This window comes from Leucoraja erinacea, chromosome 30, assembly GCF_028641065.1.
Source record: "Leucoraja erinacea ecotype New England chromosome 30, Leri_hhj_1, whole genome shotgun sequence".
In the NCBI taxonomy this organism is placed as follows: domain Eukaryota; kingdom Metazoa; phylum Chordata; class Chondrichthyes; order Rajiformes; family Rajidae; genus Leucoraja; species Leucoraja erinaceus.
The window spans coordinates 3,728,193-3,743,597 of record NC_073406.1 but is presented as its reverse complement, the minus strand read 5'-3'; the positions used below and the strand labels follow the sequence as shown (position 1 = coordinate 3,743,597).

Here is a 15,405-nt window from a genome sequence, read left to right as displayed (position 1 = left end):
TTTTTTTTCGCTTCGTCTCCCCCCCCGACAGGCTGGGAACATCGCCAACATCAGCGGCTCCATGGTCAACCTCGTCCTCATCATGCTGATGGGCCAGATCTACACCTCGCTGGCCGAGAAACTCACCCGATGGGGTAAGGGAAACGCCCCCGGGGCAACCCGCCTGGAGCCAGCCACAACCTGGTGCCTGATGTCCCAGCATTGATCCAAGTTAGAGTCTACACAGCCCCGCATGCCTGTCCCACCTTTGACTTAATTATCTAAATGGTGGCCGATTGGGAAAGGGGGAGATGCAGCGAGATCTGGGTGTCATGGTACACCAGTCATTGAAGGTAGGCATGCAGGTGCAGCAGGCAGTAAAGAAAGCGAATGGTATGTTAGCTTTCATTGCAAAAGGATTTGAGTATAGGAGCAGAGAGGTTCTACTGCAGTTGTACAGGGTCTTGGTGAGACCACACCTGGAGTATTGCGTACAGTTTTGGTCTCCAAATCTGAGGAAGGACATTATTGCCATAGAGGGAGTGCAGAGATGGTTCACCAGACTGATTCCTGGGATGTCAGGACTGTCTTATGAAGAAAGACTGGATAGACTTGGTTTATACTCTCTAGAATTTAGGAGATTGAGAGGGGATCTTATAGAAACTTACAAAATTCTTAAGGGTTTGGACAGGCTAGATGCAGGAAGATTGTTCCCGATGTTAGGGAAGTCCAGGACAAGGGGTCACAGCTTAAGGATAAGGGGGAAAATCCTTTAAAACCGAGATGAGAAGAACTTTTTTCACACAGAGAGTGGTGAATCTCTGGAACTCTCTGCCACAGAGGGTAGTTGAGGCCAGTTCATTGGCTATATTTAAGCGGGAGTTAGATGTGGCCCTTGTGGCTAAGGGGATCAAGGGGTATGGAGAGAAGGCAGGTACGGGATACTGAGTTGGATGATCAGCCATGATCATATTGAATGGGGTGCAGGCTCGAAGGGCCGAATGGCCTCTACTCCTGCACCTATTTTCTATGTTTCTATGTTAAGCGACACCTCTCCTTTCAGTTTTGATCCAAATTATAACCATTCCCAATTTGAACTTGTGGCACGGTGGCGCAGCGCTGCCTCACGGCACCAGAGCCCCGGGTTCGATCCCAACTCCGGGTGCTGTCTGTACGGAGTTTGTACGTATTCCCTGTGACCGCGTGGGTTTTCTCCGGATGCTCCAGTTTTTTTTTCCTACATCCCAAAAAACGTGCGGGTTTGTAGGTCAATTGGCTTCAGTGAAATTGTAAATTGTTCCCAGTGTGTAGGATAGTACTAGTGTACGAGGTGATGAATGGTTGACTCAGTGGGCCGAAGGGCCTGTTTCCGTGCTGGATCTCCCAAGTCTAAAGTGAGGGAATAATCGCATTTGCCCCAAAAGTAAGGAACACAACTCTGACTTTTCAGAAGGCGTCGAAGAATGGAACAGTTGGATTTTCATTCAATGCTGTAGGTTTGGCGGAAATGTAGAGTGATCATAATGGTCAGAAAACAGGAACAAGGATCAAATGCAGAAGATCCTCATACGCACATGTGTTCGCGGGAGTTTAGAAGAATGAGGGGGGAACCTCATTGAAACGTACAGAATAGTGAAAGGCCTGGATAGAGTGGATGTGGAGAGGATGTTTCCACTAGTGGGAGAGTCGAGGACATGGGATCCCAACCTGGGGGAAATTTGTTGATTCTGGATTTGTACATATTTTTTCTCACTGACTGACATACTGACTCATTTCACACAGAGTGTTGTGAGTCTGTGGAATTCTCACAGAGAGTGGTGAGTCTGTGGAATTCTCACAGAGAGTGGTGAGTCTATGGAATTCTCTGCCTCAGAGGGCGTGTGTGTATATGTGTGTGTGCGCGTGTGTGTCAAGTCAAGTCAAGTGTATTTGTCACATACACATACGAGATGTGCAGTGACATGAAAGTGGCAATGCTCGCGGACTTTTGTGCAAAAGACAAACAACCAAACAACCAAACAAACTATAAACGCAATCATAACACACATATTCTTTTACATAATAAATAATGGAAGGAAAAACGTTCAGTAGAGTTAGTCCCTGGTGAGATAGGCTTTTACAGTCCGAATGGCCTCTGGGAAGAAACTCCTTCTCAACCTCTCCGTTCTCACCGCATGGCAACGGAGGCGTTTGCCTGACCGTAGCAGCAGCACCATTCCCAGTGTGTGTGTGTGTGTGTGTGTGCATGGCTGTGTGTGTGCTGTGTGTGTGTGTGTGCGTGGCTGTGTGTGTGTGTGCATGGCTGTGTGTGTGTGTGCATGGCTGTGTGTGTGTGTGTGCATGGTGTGTGTGTGTGTGTGTGTGCATGGCTGTGTGTGTGTGTGTGTGTGTTGCTTGTCTGCCTTTGCTTGTTCTGAGAGTGTATTTGTGTGTGTGTGCATGGCTGTGTGTGTGTGTGCATGGCTGTGTGTGTGTGTGCATGGCTGTGTGTGTGTGTGTGTTGCTTGTCTGCCTTTGCTTGTTCTGAGAGCATGTATTTGATACAAGCTCATCCTTGGCCCTCCTACATATTAACACTTGTTGTTTTCTGTTTTGCACAGAGATGCATCGCACACAGACTCAGTTTGAGGATGCCTTCACCTTTAAAGTCTTTGTGTTCCAGTTTGTCAACTTCTACTCCTCCCCATTCTATGTGGCGTTCATAAAAGGCCGGTGCGTTGAAAGTAGAAATAAGTCGTATTAGACCCAAACGAGATGGTTATTGGTTGTTGGGATTTTTCCAGCGTTTCTCCAGACGGAAGAATTACACCATTCCCAGACGGATCCAATGCATAAAGAAAGATTCAGAACTATCAGTGTCTGAAATCCACCTTCCTGTTGTTGGAATATTTTGTTGTGATGTCAAGTCAACTTTATTTGTCACATACACATACAAGATGTGCGGTGAAATGAAAGTGTCATAGAGACTGCATAGATACCATAGCTGCTTCTCTCTAGGATGCTAGTGAACCAAAAGGGTTTATTTTTTGGTAGACAAAAATGCTGGAGAAACTCAGCGGGTGCAGCAGCATCTATGTGGAGCGAAGGAAATAGGCAACATTTCGGGTCGAAACCCTTCTTCAGACTGATGGGGGGGAGGGGAGAAGAAAAGAAAAAGGAGGAGGAGGAGCCCGAAGGCTGTGGGGATGGGAGGAGACAGCAGGAGGGCTGAGGAAGGGGAGGAGACAAGTCAAGTCAAGTCAAGTTTATTTGTCACATACACATACGAGATGTGCAGTGAAATGAAAGTGGCGATGCTCGCGGACTTTTGTGCAAAAGACAAACAACAAAACAACCAAACAAATTATAAACACAATCATAACACACATATTCTTTTACATAATAAATAATGGAAGGAAAAACGTTCAGTAGAGTTAGTCCCTGGTGAGATAGGCGTTTACAGTCCGAATTGCCTCTGGGAAGAAACTCCTTCTCAACCTCTAATCTCCTAGACAGCAAGTCTCCTTGTGTCTTAAACACAAGGGTTTATTTTTTAATAATATAGTAATTTCCTTTGCAACCATTACTAACATTTGCCTCCATATTTATTTAATTATCTGACTTAACCTGTTAATGCGATTAGCCCTTTGTGAAGTGCATTGGAATCATTTTCAACATTAAAGGGCCTGTCCAACTTGGCGATTATTTTTTGCCGACTGCCGGCATCACCGGCTGACAAATCAGGTCACCGAAAAATACGTGGCGCGATAACGTACGACGCGCGGTGGTTTTTCCAAGTGTTGCGCCATTTTTTTTGTTGCCACTGGATTTTGAAACGTTCAAACTCTTTTGGCGACACTGATATGACGCCAGCAGTCGCCACGGAAATTGCCAAGTGGGACACGCCCTTAAGGGTGTTACATCCTTTTGGGGCCACAGATAAAGAATAAAGGGCGAGCCATTTAGAACGGAGATGAGGAGAAACGTTTTCGCACAGAGGGTTGTGAATGTGTGGAATTCTCTGCCTCAGAAGGCAATGGAGGCCAATTCTCTGGATGCCTTCAAGAGAGAGAGCTCTTAAAGATAGTGGGGTCAGGAGATATGGGGAGAAGGCAGGAACGGGGTACTGATTGGGGATGATCAGCCATGATCGCTGTGTATGGCGGTGTTGGCTCGAAGGGCCGAATGGCCTCTACTCCTGCACCTATTGTCTATTGTCTAATAAATGCAATGCAAGCTGTTGTTGTTGGGGGCTGGGAATGGAAACCCTTTACTGTGAATGACGTGTCTGCTTTCTCTAAGGTTCGTCGGATACCCGGGACATTATGGAAAGTTGTTCGGAATGAGGAACGAAGATGTGAGTAGTAGTGTATTCAATTTATTGTCATTATCTCATAAGAGACAACAAAATGGATTTTCCTTACAGTCAAGCGCCATATATAAATAATAAATAAAACATATTTAAAAAAATCCCAAGCACAGAAGTCCACGACACAATATAACCCCACAGTGGCACCAAAGTTGAGGAAGGTACCACAGTCCATAGTGAGACCATCGGGATAGCACTTCGTTACTTCCCAGATTTATTCCCCTTTTTTTTTTGCTGAGACTGCGTCCGTGTGGATAAATACATCCAGAACAGAGAGAGCGGGATATCCCACTCACTCACCCTAACCACAACCTGCCCGACCAAACATGCTCAGCAACTTTGCTCCACTAACTCACCAGGACCACTCTCTTCAGAATCCTTCCCCCTCTGTGATTAGTGACCAAAACTCCACAGAACGATGTTACGCAGCTTTGCGGTTCCTCTCATCGCATCTAAAAACTTAAAAGGCCGAGTAGTTTTCTATATTTCCAGCTATTTCTGCTACTGTTTTAATATTTGTAAAATTTTAATTTTTGTCTTTTTTGTTTGGGGTATTGTGTTCAGTTTTGGTCGCCCTGCTGTAGGGAAAATGCCTTTAAGTTGGAGAGGGTGCAACGTTTTTTTATGAGGATGTTGCCAGGACATGAGAACAGAGAAAGGTTGAACAAGTTAGGGCTTTATTCTTTGGAGCGCAGAAGGTTAAGGGGGGACTTGATAGAGGTTTTTAAAATGATGAGAGGGATAGACAGATTTGACGTGGAAAAGCTTTTCCCACTGAGAGTAGGGAAGATTCAAACAAGGGGACATGACATGAGAATTAAGGGACTGAAGTTTAGGGGTAACATGAGGGGGAACTTCTTTACTCAGAGAGTGGTAGCTGTGTGGAATGAGCTTCCAGTGAAGGTGGTGGAGGCAGGTTCGTTTTTATCATTTAAAAATAAATTGGATAGTTATATGGATGGGAAGGGAATGGAGGGTTATGGTCTGAGCGCAGGTATATGGGACATGGGGAGATTATGTGTTCGGCACGGACTAGAAGGGTCGAGATGGCCTGTTTCCGTGCTGTAATTGTTATATGGTTATATGGTTATGAGGGCTTGAGATATAGGGAGAGATTGGACAGGCTAGGACTTTATTTCTTGGAGAGCGGAAGACTGAGGAATGATCTTATAGAGACGTCTAAAATCATGAGGGGATTAGATAGGGCTAATGTTCAGAATTGTTTTCCAGAGTAGGGGAATGAAACATTAGACGTAACATTATTAAGGGTTTGGACACGCTAGAGGCAGGGAGAATGTTCCCGATGTTAGGGGAGCCCAGAACCCGGGGCCACAGTTTAAGAATAAGGGGTAAACCATTTAGAACGGAGATGAGGAAAAACTTTTTCACACAGAGAGTTGTGAGTCTGTGGAATTCTCTGCCTCAGAGGGCGGTGGAGGCAGGTTCTTAAAGGGGTAGGGCTCTTAAAGATAGCGGAGTCAGGGGATATGGGGAGAAGGCAGGAACGGGGCACTGATTGTGGATGATCAGCCATGATCACGATGGCGGTGCTGGTTCGAAGGGCCTACTCCTGCATCTATTGGCTATAGGTTTAAGGTGAGAGGATGAAGATTTAATAGGAACCGAAGGGGCAACTTTTTCGCATGGAAAGTGGTAGATATATGGAACGAGTTGCCAGAGGAAGTCGTCAGGCATGTTCAATAACAACATTTAAAAGAATATGAAAGGTTTGGAGAGATATGGGGTAAACAGGTAACTAAGTTTAGCTTAGGTAGACAAAAATGCTGGAGAAACTCAGCGGGTGAGGCAGCATCTCTGGAGCGAAGGAAATAGGCAACGTTTCGGGCCGAAACCCGGAAGGGTTTCGGCCCGAAACGTTGCCTATTTCCAAAGTTTCGGGCCGAAACCCTTCTTCAGTCTGAAGTCTCAAGTAGGCCGGGGCGTTTTTTTTTTCTAGCCTGATGAAAAATGTCCACGAGTAAAAAAAAAGTTGTGAATTAGTTTGTGAAAGTGGGACGGGGCCTTGAATCCTTCTCTTCCCCCCACCCTGTGTGATGTGTTGTGTTGTTGTGGGGGACACATGGTGAATGAAGTGTGTGCGTGTTGTCCTGTCTGTCTCCCGCAGTGCGGCCCGGGTGGGTGCCTCATCGAACTTGCTCAGCAGCTCTTCATCATCATGGTGGGGAAGCAGATCATCAGCAACGTTCAGGAGTTTGTCATCCCGTGAGTAGACCTTCTCCCCATTCCCTTCCCAACGCGCCAGACACTCGGCCCGGCAACACTCTGGGAAAAACCTTGGGCATCTCTGGAGCAACTCAGCGGGTCAGGCAACACCTTCCTTCCTGCCCGGCACGACGAGTTACTCCAGCGTTTTGTGTCCCATCTTCGGTGCAAAGCAGCATCCACGGCTACTTCTGACAAAGGGGACTTCTGTGTCCGAGGCAAGAATTGTCCCTGCAGCCTGATTCAGATTCAGATTCAGATTCAATTTTAATTGTCATTGTCAGTGTACAGTACAGAGACAACAAAATGCATTTAGCTTCTCCCTTGAAGAGCGACATAGCAAACAATTTGAATAAAAAATAATAAATGTCCGGGGGGGGGGGGGGGGGGGGGGGTGATTGGCAGTCACCGAGATACGTTGTTGAGTAGAGTGACAGCCGCCGGAAAGAAGCTGTTCCTCGACCTGCTGGTTCGGCAACGGAGAGACCTGTAGCGCCTCCCGGATGGTAGGAGGGTAAACAGTCCATGGTTGGGGTGAGAGCAGTCCTTGGCGATGCTGAGCGCCCTCCGCAGACAGCGCTTGCTTTGGACAGACTCAATGGAGGGGAGCGTGGAACCGGTGATGCGTTGGGCAATTTTCACCACCCTCTGCAATGCCTTCCGGTCGGAGACAGAGCAGTTGCCATACCATACTGTGATGCAGTTGGTAAGGATGCTCTCGATGGTGCAGCAGTAGAAGTTCACCAGGATCTGAGGAGACAGATGGACCTTCTTCAGTCTCCTCAGGAAGAAGAGACGCTGATGAGCCTTCTTGATCAGAGTAGAGGTATTGTGGGTCCAAGAGAGGTCATCGGAGATGTTGACTCCCAGGAACCTGAAGCTAGAAACGCGTTCCACCTCCGTCCCGTTAATGTGGATGGGGGTGTGCGTGCCGCCTCTGGACTTCCTGAAGTCTACAATGAGCTCCTTGGTCTTCTTGGAGTTAAGGGCCAGGTCTGGAAGTGTAAAGTTCATAGTGGAATGGGGGTGGTTGGGGAAGAGCTACGTAAATGGCTCCATTTCAGCGGGGGGGGGGGGGGGGGGGGGGGGGACAAAACAAGTAGTTAGAAAGATCCGGACAGAGGAATTCGGTTCCTTTTCAGGATATAGAATAAACTGGAACAAAAGTGAAATGATGGCAATAAAACTTCAAGAGCCGACGCACCTTTTAAAATTCCCTTTCAGAATCGCTACAGGAAAATTTAAATATCTGGGTGTTCAGGCTGTTCACCAGAAAAGATACTTCATTATTCAATGCAAACTTCCTGCCTTGGTTATTAAATTAAACGCTCTAATTCAATTCTGGAAAACACTTCCGATGTCTTTAATAGGCAGAATAAATGCCATAAAAATGATTTTTCCTCCCACAAATTCTCTATTTATTTCAATCATTACCGATATACCTTCCTAAAAATTCTTTCTGTTTTTGGCTGATCCTTGATGTAAGCACCGGCCCCATAGACCAGCGAATATCGGAGCAGTATTGTACAGGAACAAGCTCTTCGGCTCGCCATGTCTATGCTGAACATGATTCCAGGATGTACTGATCTCCTCCGCATGACCCTCCCATTCCCAACATATCCATGTGCCTATCTAAACACCACTGTTGTATCTGCCTCCATCTCCACCCCGCCACTCACCACCCTCTGTGTAAAAAAAAAAACCTGCCCCCCCCTTCCCTCCCGCCTCTCCTTTATACTTTACCCCTCTTAGCTTAAAGCTGTGCCCTCTAATCTTCCCCATCTCCACCTATTGATTCCTCTCACTATGTTATATACTCCCCTCAACCTTCCGACATGCCAGCCTGCCCAAACCCTTCCTTTAGCCAATGCCCTGTGGTAAACAAAAATGCTGGAGAAACTCAGCCCTGTCCCCGTGATTGAAGATGTCTCTCTTACATTTGGGTTTGGATTTAGGTTACACAAAAAAGCTGGGGAAACTCAGCGGGCGCAGCAGCATCTATGGAGCGAAGGAAACAGGCAACGTTTCGGGCCGAAACCCAAAGGAAATAGGTAACGTTTCGGGCCGAAACTCGGAAGAGTTTCGGCCCGAAACGTTGCCTATTTCCTTCGCTCCATAGATGCTGCAGCACCTGCTGAGTTTCTCCAGCATTTTTGTCTACCTTCGATTTTCCAGCATCTGCAGTTCCTTCTTGAACAAATAAAGTTGACTTGACTCGACTCTCTGGGTGAAAAGGTTCTTCCTCATCTCAGTCCGAAATGACCGACCCCTCATTCATAAACTGTGACCCCTGGTTCTGGATTTTAACGTTGCCTATTTCCTATAGTGGAGATAGTTCAACTCTTTGCATGGAGCGAAGGAAACGTTGCCTATTTCCTTCGCTCCATAGATGCTGCTGCACCCGCTGAGTTTCTCCAGCTTTTTTTGTGTATCCTTCGATTCTCCAGCATCTAATTTTTAATATGTTTTATTATTTATTTATTATTTATTTTTATTATTTTTTTTGTGATTTTTATATGATACTGCCTGTAAGGGAAATTCATTTCGTTGTCTCAAATTGAGACAATGACAATAAATTTGAATACAATACAATATCTGCAGTTCCTTCTTAAACACTGGGTTTGGGTTTAGTTTATTGACACGTGCACCTCACCGTTGGGCTCTGCTGTTTGTGTCTTGGCTCGGCCCCCCGCCATTGCAAGTGACCGTCAGTTGTGTTGTTGCATGTGTTGTGTATCAGGAAGCTGAAGGCCTGGTGGCAGAAACGGAAGCTGGCCATCATCCGGGGATCCCAGATCTGCCAGGAGCCCAAACACTGGGAGGACGACTACGAACTCATCGCATCCGAGGGGTCTGTTCGACGAGTATCTGGAAATGGGTGAGTGAGCGGAATAATTTATACTCATAGTCCCTATACAGGCCCAACTCGCCCATGCTGACCAACATGCCCCACTACACTGGGCAGCAATCGTTCCAGGTGCGACAGAGGTTTACCTGCATCTCTTCCAACCTCATCTATTGCGTCCGCTGCTCTAGATGTCAGCAGATCTATATCGGTGAGACCCAAGCGGAATGGGAAAATCGTTTCGCCGAACACCTCCGCTCGGTCCGCAATAGACACAGTGCACCTCCCGAAATTTCGTTGCACTTCAACTCCCCCTCCCAATCCTTAAAAGACCTAAAAGTTCCTGTCCTGCGTCCTAAAAATGCGTCATGGCCACAGCGTAAATGTCCCTTAAAAATTGGATTGTACCTCCAGCAACTCTCTCCTCTGGGGAGTCTGCATACACCCACCACCCTCAGGTTCCCATCGAATCTGTGCCCCTTCACCTGTTAGTCCTTGCTGTCTCCTCCCCTTCCTCAGCCCCCCTGCTGTCTCCTCTCATGATCCCCCACCTCTCTGGATCACTCCTCCTTTTCCCTTTCTTGTCCCCGCCAAGGTATAGATCAGTCTGAAGAAGGGTTTCAGCCCGAAACGTTGGGGAGAAAATAAAGCTCCATAGATGGGGCTGGGCGGGCAAAGTTTCTCCAGTACTTTGAGGAGGTGACCTGATGATACACTAATTTGGGTGATATGGTTCTACACCTGTCCGATACATGTACCTGTCTAAATGCCCTTAAACGTTGCGGTGATACCTCCATCAACTGATACAGGGCAGCTGGTTCCATGGTGATACAGGTCAGGTTCCCATTAAAGGTTTGCCCTTCACCTATGTCCTTTGTCCCTCGATTCCCCTACTCTGGGCAAAAGACCCAAGCAATTTCCTCTCATGATTTTGTACACCTCTATAAGATCACCCCTTCATCCTTCTGCCCTCCAAGGTATAGAAGGGATGTTTCTTCAGACCAATTGTAGGGGGAGAAAATAAAGCTGGAAGAGGGGGAGGGGCGGGACGGGACAAAGCCTGGCAGGATACAGGTGAGGAGGGTGATACAGGTGAGGAGGGTGTTTTGTTAGGCAGATGGTTGGACAAAGGCCAGGGATGAAAAGACAAAAGGTGAAATAAAAGGATAGAGGAGTTGTAAATTGTGAAGCTGGAGGAAGGAATGTGGCGGTGGGGGGGGGGGGGGGGTAAAGTAAATAGGTGTGTGTCCAGGTGGGTCACAGGTGAGAGGGTGGGGGATGGAAGGGGGGAAGGGGGGGGGGTGTATACGGGAGAAGAAAGGAAAGAGGGAGGTTTATGTATTTACCTAACATTGGAGGATTCCATGTCCCTTCTGTTGAGCTGTAAGCTACCCAAGCAGAATACGAGGCGCTGTTCCGCCAGTTTGCGTGTGGCCTCACTCTGGCAATGGAGGAGGCCCAGGAAAGAAAGGTCAGTGTGGGAACGGGAAGAGGAGTTATAATGGTTCGCAGCCAGGAGATCCAAAAGGCCTTGGTTAGCCAATGCCCTGTGGTAAACAAAAATGCTGGAGAAACTCAGCCCTGTCCCCGTGATTGAAGATGTCTCTCTTACATTTGGGTTTGGATTTAGGTTACACAAAAAAGCTGGAGAAACTCAGCGGGTGCAGCAGCATCTATGGAGCGAAGGAAACAGGCAACGTTTCGGGCCGAAACCCAAAGGAAATAGGTAACGTTTCGGGCCGAAACTCTTCCGAGTTTCGGCCCGAAACGTTGCCTATTTCCTTCGCTCCATAGATGCTGCTTTCGGCCCGAAACACAAAGGAAATAGGTAACGTTTCAGGCCGAAACTCTTCCGAGGACAGAGAGGAGAAACTCTTAGGACAGAGGGTTCAGTGAGATGAGTCCACAGTTGGTTTTGGCCAGTGCACAAAGAGGCCACATTGGGGGAACCAGATGCTATAGATGAGGTTAATAATGTTCTAGCCTGCCCAACCTCTCCCTATCAATAGCTCAGTTGCTGGAAGCCTGGCAGACCTTCTCCACGATCTCTTTGCAGCAGAACAGCATTGTCCCTACAACAGGGTGACCAAGATGATCGCACCGCCCCATGCAGCCCCACCAATGTCTGGGTTTGTTGTGATAGGATAGAATTAGGCCACTCGGCCCATCAGGTCTACTCCGCCATTCAATCATGGCTGATCTATCTCTCCCTCCTAACCCCATTCTCCTGCCTTCTCCCCATAACCCCCCGACGCCCGTATTAATCAAAGTTGCCCCTCTAGGATTAAAACTCTCATCAGTAATAGCCCTGTCCCACGGTACGAGTTCATTCCAAGAGCTCTCCCGAGTTTAAAAAAAAAAAATCAAACTCGTGGTAAGCGCGGAGAATGAACGTAGCGGGTACGTCGGAGCTCGGGGACGTCTCTTAGCGGCTCGTAACGCTAATGGTACGTATTTGGGAAGACACGCTAACGGCAGGTAAGCACGGGAAGACTGGTGAAGATTTTTCAACATGTTGGAAAATGTCCACGAGAGCCCCGAGTGGCCATTACCGTAAATCTCCGAGTTCGAATCAGGGGCAAACTCGGGGAGAACTCTTGGAATGAACTCGTACAGTGGGACAGGGGTTTAACACATCCAAGGTATGGCACAGATCATCGGGAATTTCTGGGAGGGAGAAACTGAGAGCATAAGGTTCCTGAATCTCCGCGTTCTTTCCCCGTGGCAGTGCTGCAGTTTGGGTTCATCACTATCTTTGTGGCCGCCTTCCCACTGGCTCCGCTCTTCGCCATGCTCAACAACTGGGTGGAGATCAGGCTGGATGCCCAGAAGTTTGTGTGTGAATACCGGAGGCCGGTGGCCGAGCGGGCTCAGAACATCGGCGTCTGGTTCAACATCCTCGACGGCCTGGCCCAGCTCTCCGTCATCATCAACGTGAGTCACTGGGAACTAGAACTGGCGGCCAGACGTGTCTCCTCCCCTCTCGTATCGGAAACGCAGCTCGCTCCGGCGCCCCTGCTACTTGCCCTCTCATTTCTTTCCAGACGTTTTGACCATTGCTATTATAACGTTATTCGTTATTCCCTTATCATTCATGCATCTATTGTATTGTATTGTATATCTTTATTGTCATTTCCTGAGTATTCACATACCCAGAGGAAACAAAAAAACGTTGCTCAACCAGTGTCCATTCAGTCTGCATTAAAAATAAATAGAAATAAAAATACATCTATCATGAACAAATTTAACACTCTACTAAACATTCAACAGGCGTTCCGATCAGCAGCGGCACAACAGTGGCTCTGCTGCAGTGTGTCCAGGTTGGTGGTTGGTGCGCGATACTTGGCAGGGGGCAAAGTCCGTTTAACAGTCTTATAGCCTGTGGGAAGAAGCTGAGGAGCATCCTGCTGGTTTTGCAGCTAATGCTCCTGTACCTCTTCCCAGATGGCAGGATGGAGAAAATGTCATGCGATGGGTGGCAGGGGTCTTTGATGATGGAGATGGCTCTGTACATCTAAACACTGTACATGGATCAATTGTAATCGTGTATCGTCGTTACGCTGACTGGTTAGCACGCAACAAATGCTTTTTACTGTACCTCAGTACACATGACAATAAATTGAACTGAAATTGAACTGAAACTAAAGTTTTCATAAGTGATAGGAGCAGAATTAGGCCATTCGGCCCATCAAGTCTAGTCCGCCATTCAATCATGGCTGATCTATCTCTCTCTCTCAACTCCATTCTCCTGCCTTCCCCCCATAACCCCTGACACCCGTACTAATCAAGAATCTATCTATCTATCTCTGCCTTAAATTGGCACTGACTTGGCCTCCACAGTCTTCTGTGGCGAGGAATTCCACAGATTCACCACCCTCTGACTAAAGAAATTCCTCCTCATCTCCTTCCTAAAGGAACGTCCTTTTATTCCGAGGCTGTGGCCTCTACTCCTAGACTCTCCCACTAGTGGAAGCATCCTCTCCACATCCACTCTATCCAGGCCTTTCGCTATTGGGTACGTTTCAATGAGGTTTCCCTCTCATCCTTCTAAACTCCAGCGAGTACGGGCCCAGTGCCGACAAACGCTCATCATATGTCAACCCAATAATTCCAGTGACAAACACTCTGATAACTATCCCAGGCACTACATTTTGCCTCTTGACAATCTGATAAGAGGTGGGGTGTTGAGTGGAGGTGTAGTGTTGGTGATAAGATTTTTGTTCTGCTGGGGGGGGGTCCACAGCCCCCTCCTCACCTGGCAAACCAGGTGGGGGAGACGGTGTAGTCGCTGACTATCCGACCATGGAGCAGGTAGCACGGGATTACATGGCACCCGTGTCGGTGGGGAACTCCTGACATTAGTTAATGTTACTGCTTTTGACTCTTCAGTTGAGTTCAGTTTAGTTTATTGTCACGTGTACCAAGGTACAGTGAAAAGCTTTTTGTAGCGTGCTAACCAGTCAGCAGAAAGACAACACATGATTACAATCGAGCCGTTTACAGTGTATAGATACACGATAGGGGAATAACGACTGTGTATTAGTAGAATTAGTGGGTGGTGCCTGAATATTAATCCTAAAGTCATCCGTACAATTTGTCACTGTGAGATTACTGAAGGCGCGAATATTAATATTTAAGACTGTTTTGTGGAATTGGGGAAAGCTTGAATATGAATTTTCAAAACTAATTTGAAAAAATAAACATTATCTGGGCCAAAACTGGAAAGCAATGAATGGAATGAAGAAAGCTGTAAATATTAATACCTGGGGCTAATTCCGTAGTATTAAAGATATTTATTTTTATCAGTAAAAGGTGTTGGTTATTGAAACATTTGGGGTACTTTGGAAGACTGTTGTACTGTGTGTGCGGGACAAATATATAGCATATTGTGTATTTTCTTGTATATATGGAAGATAGACACAAAACGGTGGAGTAACTCAGCAGCATCTCTGGAGAGAAGGAGTAGGTGGATGGACACAAAACGCTGGAGTAACTCAGCGGGACTGGCAGCATCTGTGGAGAGAAGGAATGGGTGACGTTTCTGGGCGAGATCTTTCTTCAGACTGAGAGTCAGGAGGGAGGGGAAGGGGTCTTGACTTGTGTAGGTGGTGACTATGTCTTGTGTACAGTCTGGTCACCATCTCGTTCAATCTTTTATTTCCTGCTCCAGGCGTTCCTGATTGCATTTACATCCGAGTTCCTCCCTCAGCTGCTCTACCAGTACGGGAACAGTGGGAGCCTGGATGGATACGTGAACTTCACGCTGGCCTCCTCACCTTGCAGCTGTGTCAGCAGCAACTGCACCATATGCAGGTGAGAGCGCCCGACCAGTGGGCCCTGGGCCCAGCAGGGAAACAGGCCCTTCGGCCCATCTCGTCCATGCCGACCAAGGTGCCCCATCTAAGCTCGTCCCATCTACCAAGGTGCTTGGCCCATGGCCCCTAAAATGGTTCCGATCCATCTTGCCTTCAGGACCAGCATTGAATATGAATCAAATATGAGCATGCGATTTCGTCCACCACAACTCAAACCATGTACATAATTTTAGTTTTAGTTTAGTTTAGAGATACAGCGCGGAAACAGGTCCGTGCCGACCAGCGATCCCCACACATTAACACGATCCTACACCCACTAGGGACAATGTTTACATTTACACCAAGCCATTAAACCTACAAACCTGCAGGTCTTTGGAGTGTGGGAGGAAACCGAAGATCTCGGAGAAAACCCACGCAGGTCACGGGTAGAACGTGCAAACTCTGTACAGACAGCGCCCGTAGTCGGGATCGAACCCGGGTCTCCGGCGCTGCAGGAGTTTAAATTTTAAATTAATAAAAGAAAGATTGTTGGGAAAATGAGAGGTCAGCCCGGTGGCACAGTGTTAGAGTTGCTGCCTTACAGCACCTGGGGTCGATCCTGACTGCGGGCTCTGTCTGTACGGAGTTTGTACTTCTCCCTGTGACCACGTGGGTTTTCTCCGGGTGCTCCGGTTTCCTCCCGCATTCCCAAGACG

At 47.5% G+C, this 15,405-nt stretch overlaps 1 protein-coding gene across 1 annotated transcript in view; it reads left to right on the top strand.

Moving 5' to 3' along the window:
* The window catches only part of ano11 (anoctamin 11), a 53,740-nt gene that overhangs the window by 34,917 nt on the left and 3,418 nt on the right, over positions 1-15,405 (top strand). The window contains 8 exon segments of the mRNA XM_055659145.1: positions 32-134; positions 2,580-2,691; positions 4,261-4,315; positions 6,453-6,550; positions 9,291-9,399; positions 9,401-9,428; positions 12,124-12,329; positions 14,566-14,708. Coding sequence (XP_055515120.1) covers positions 32-134; positions 2,580-2,691; positions 4,261-4,315; positions 6,453-6,550; positions 9,291-9,399; positions 9,401-9,428; positions 12,124-12,329; positions 14,566-14,708 — 854 coding nt within the window.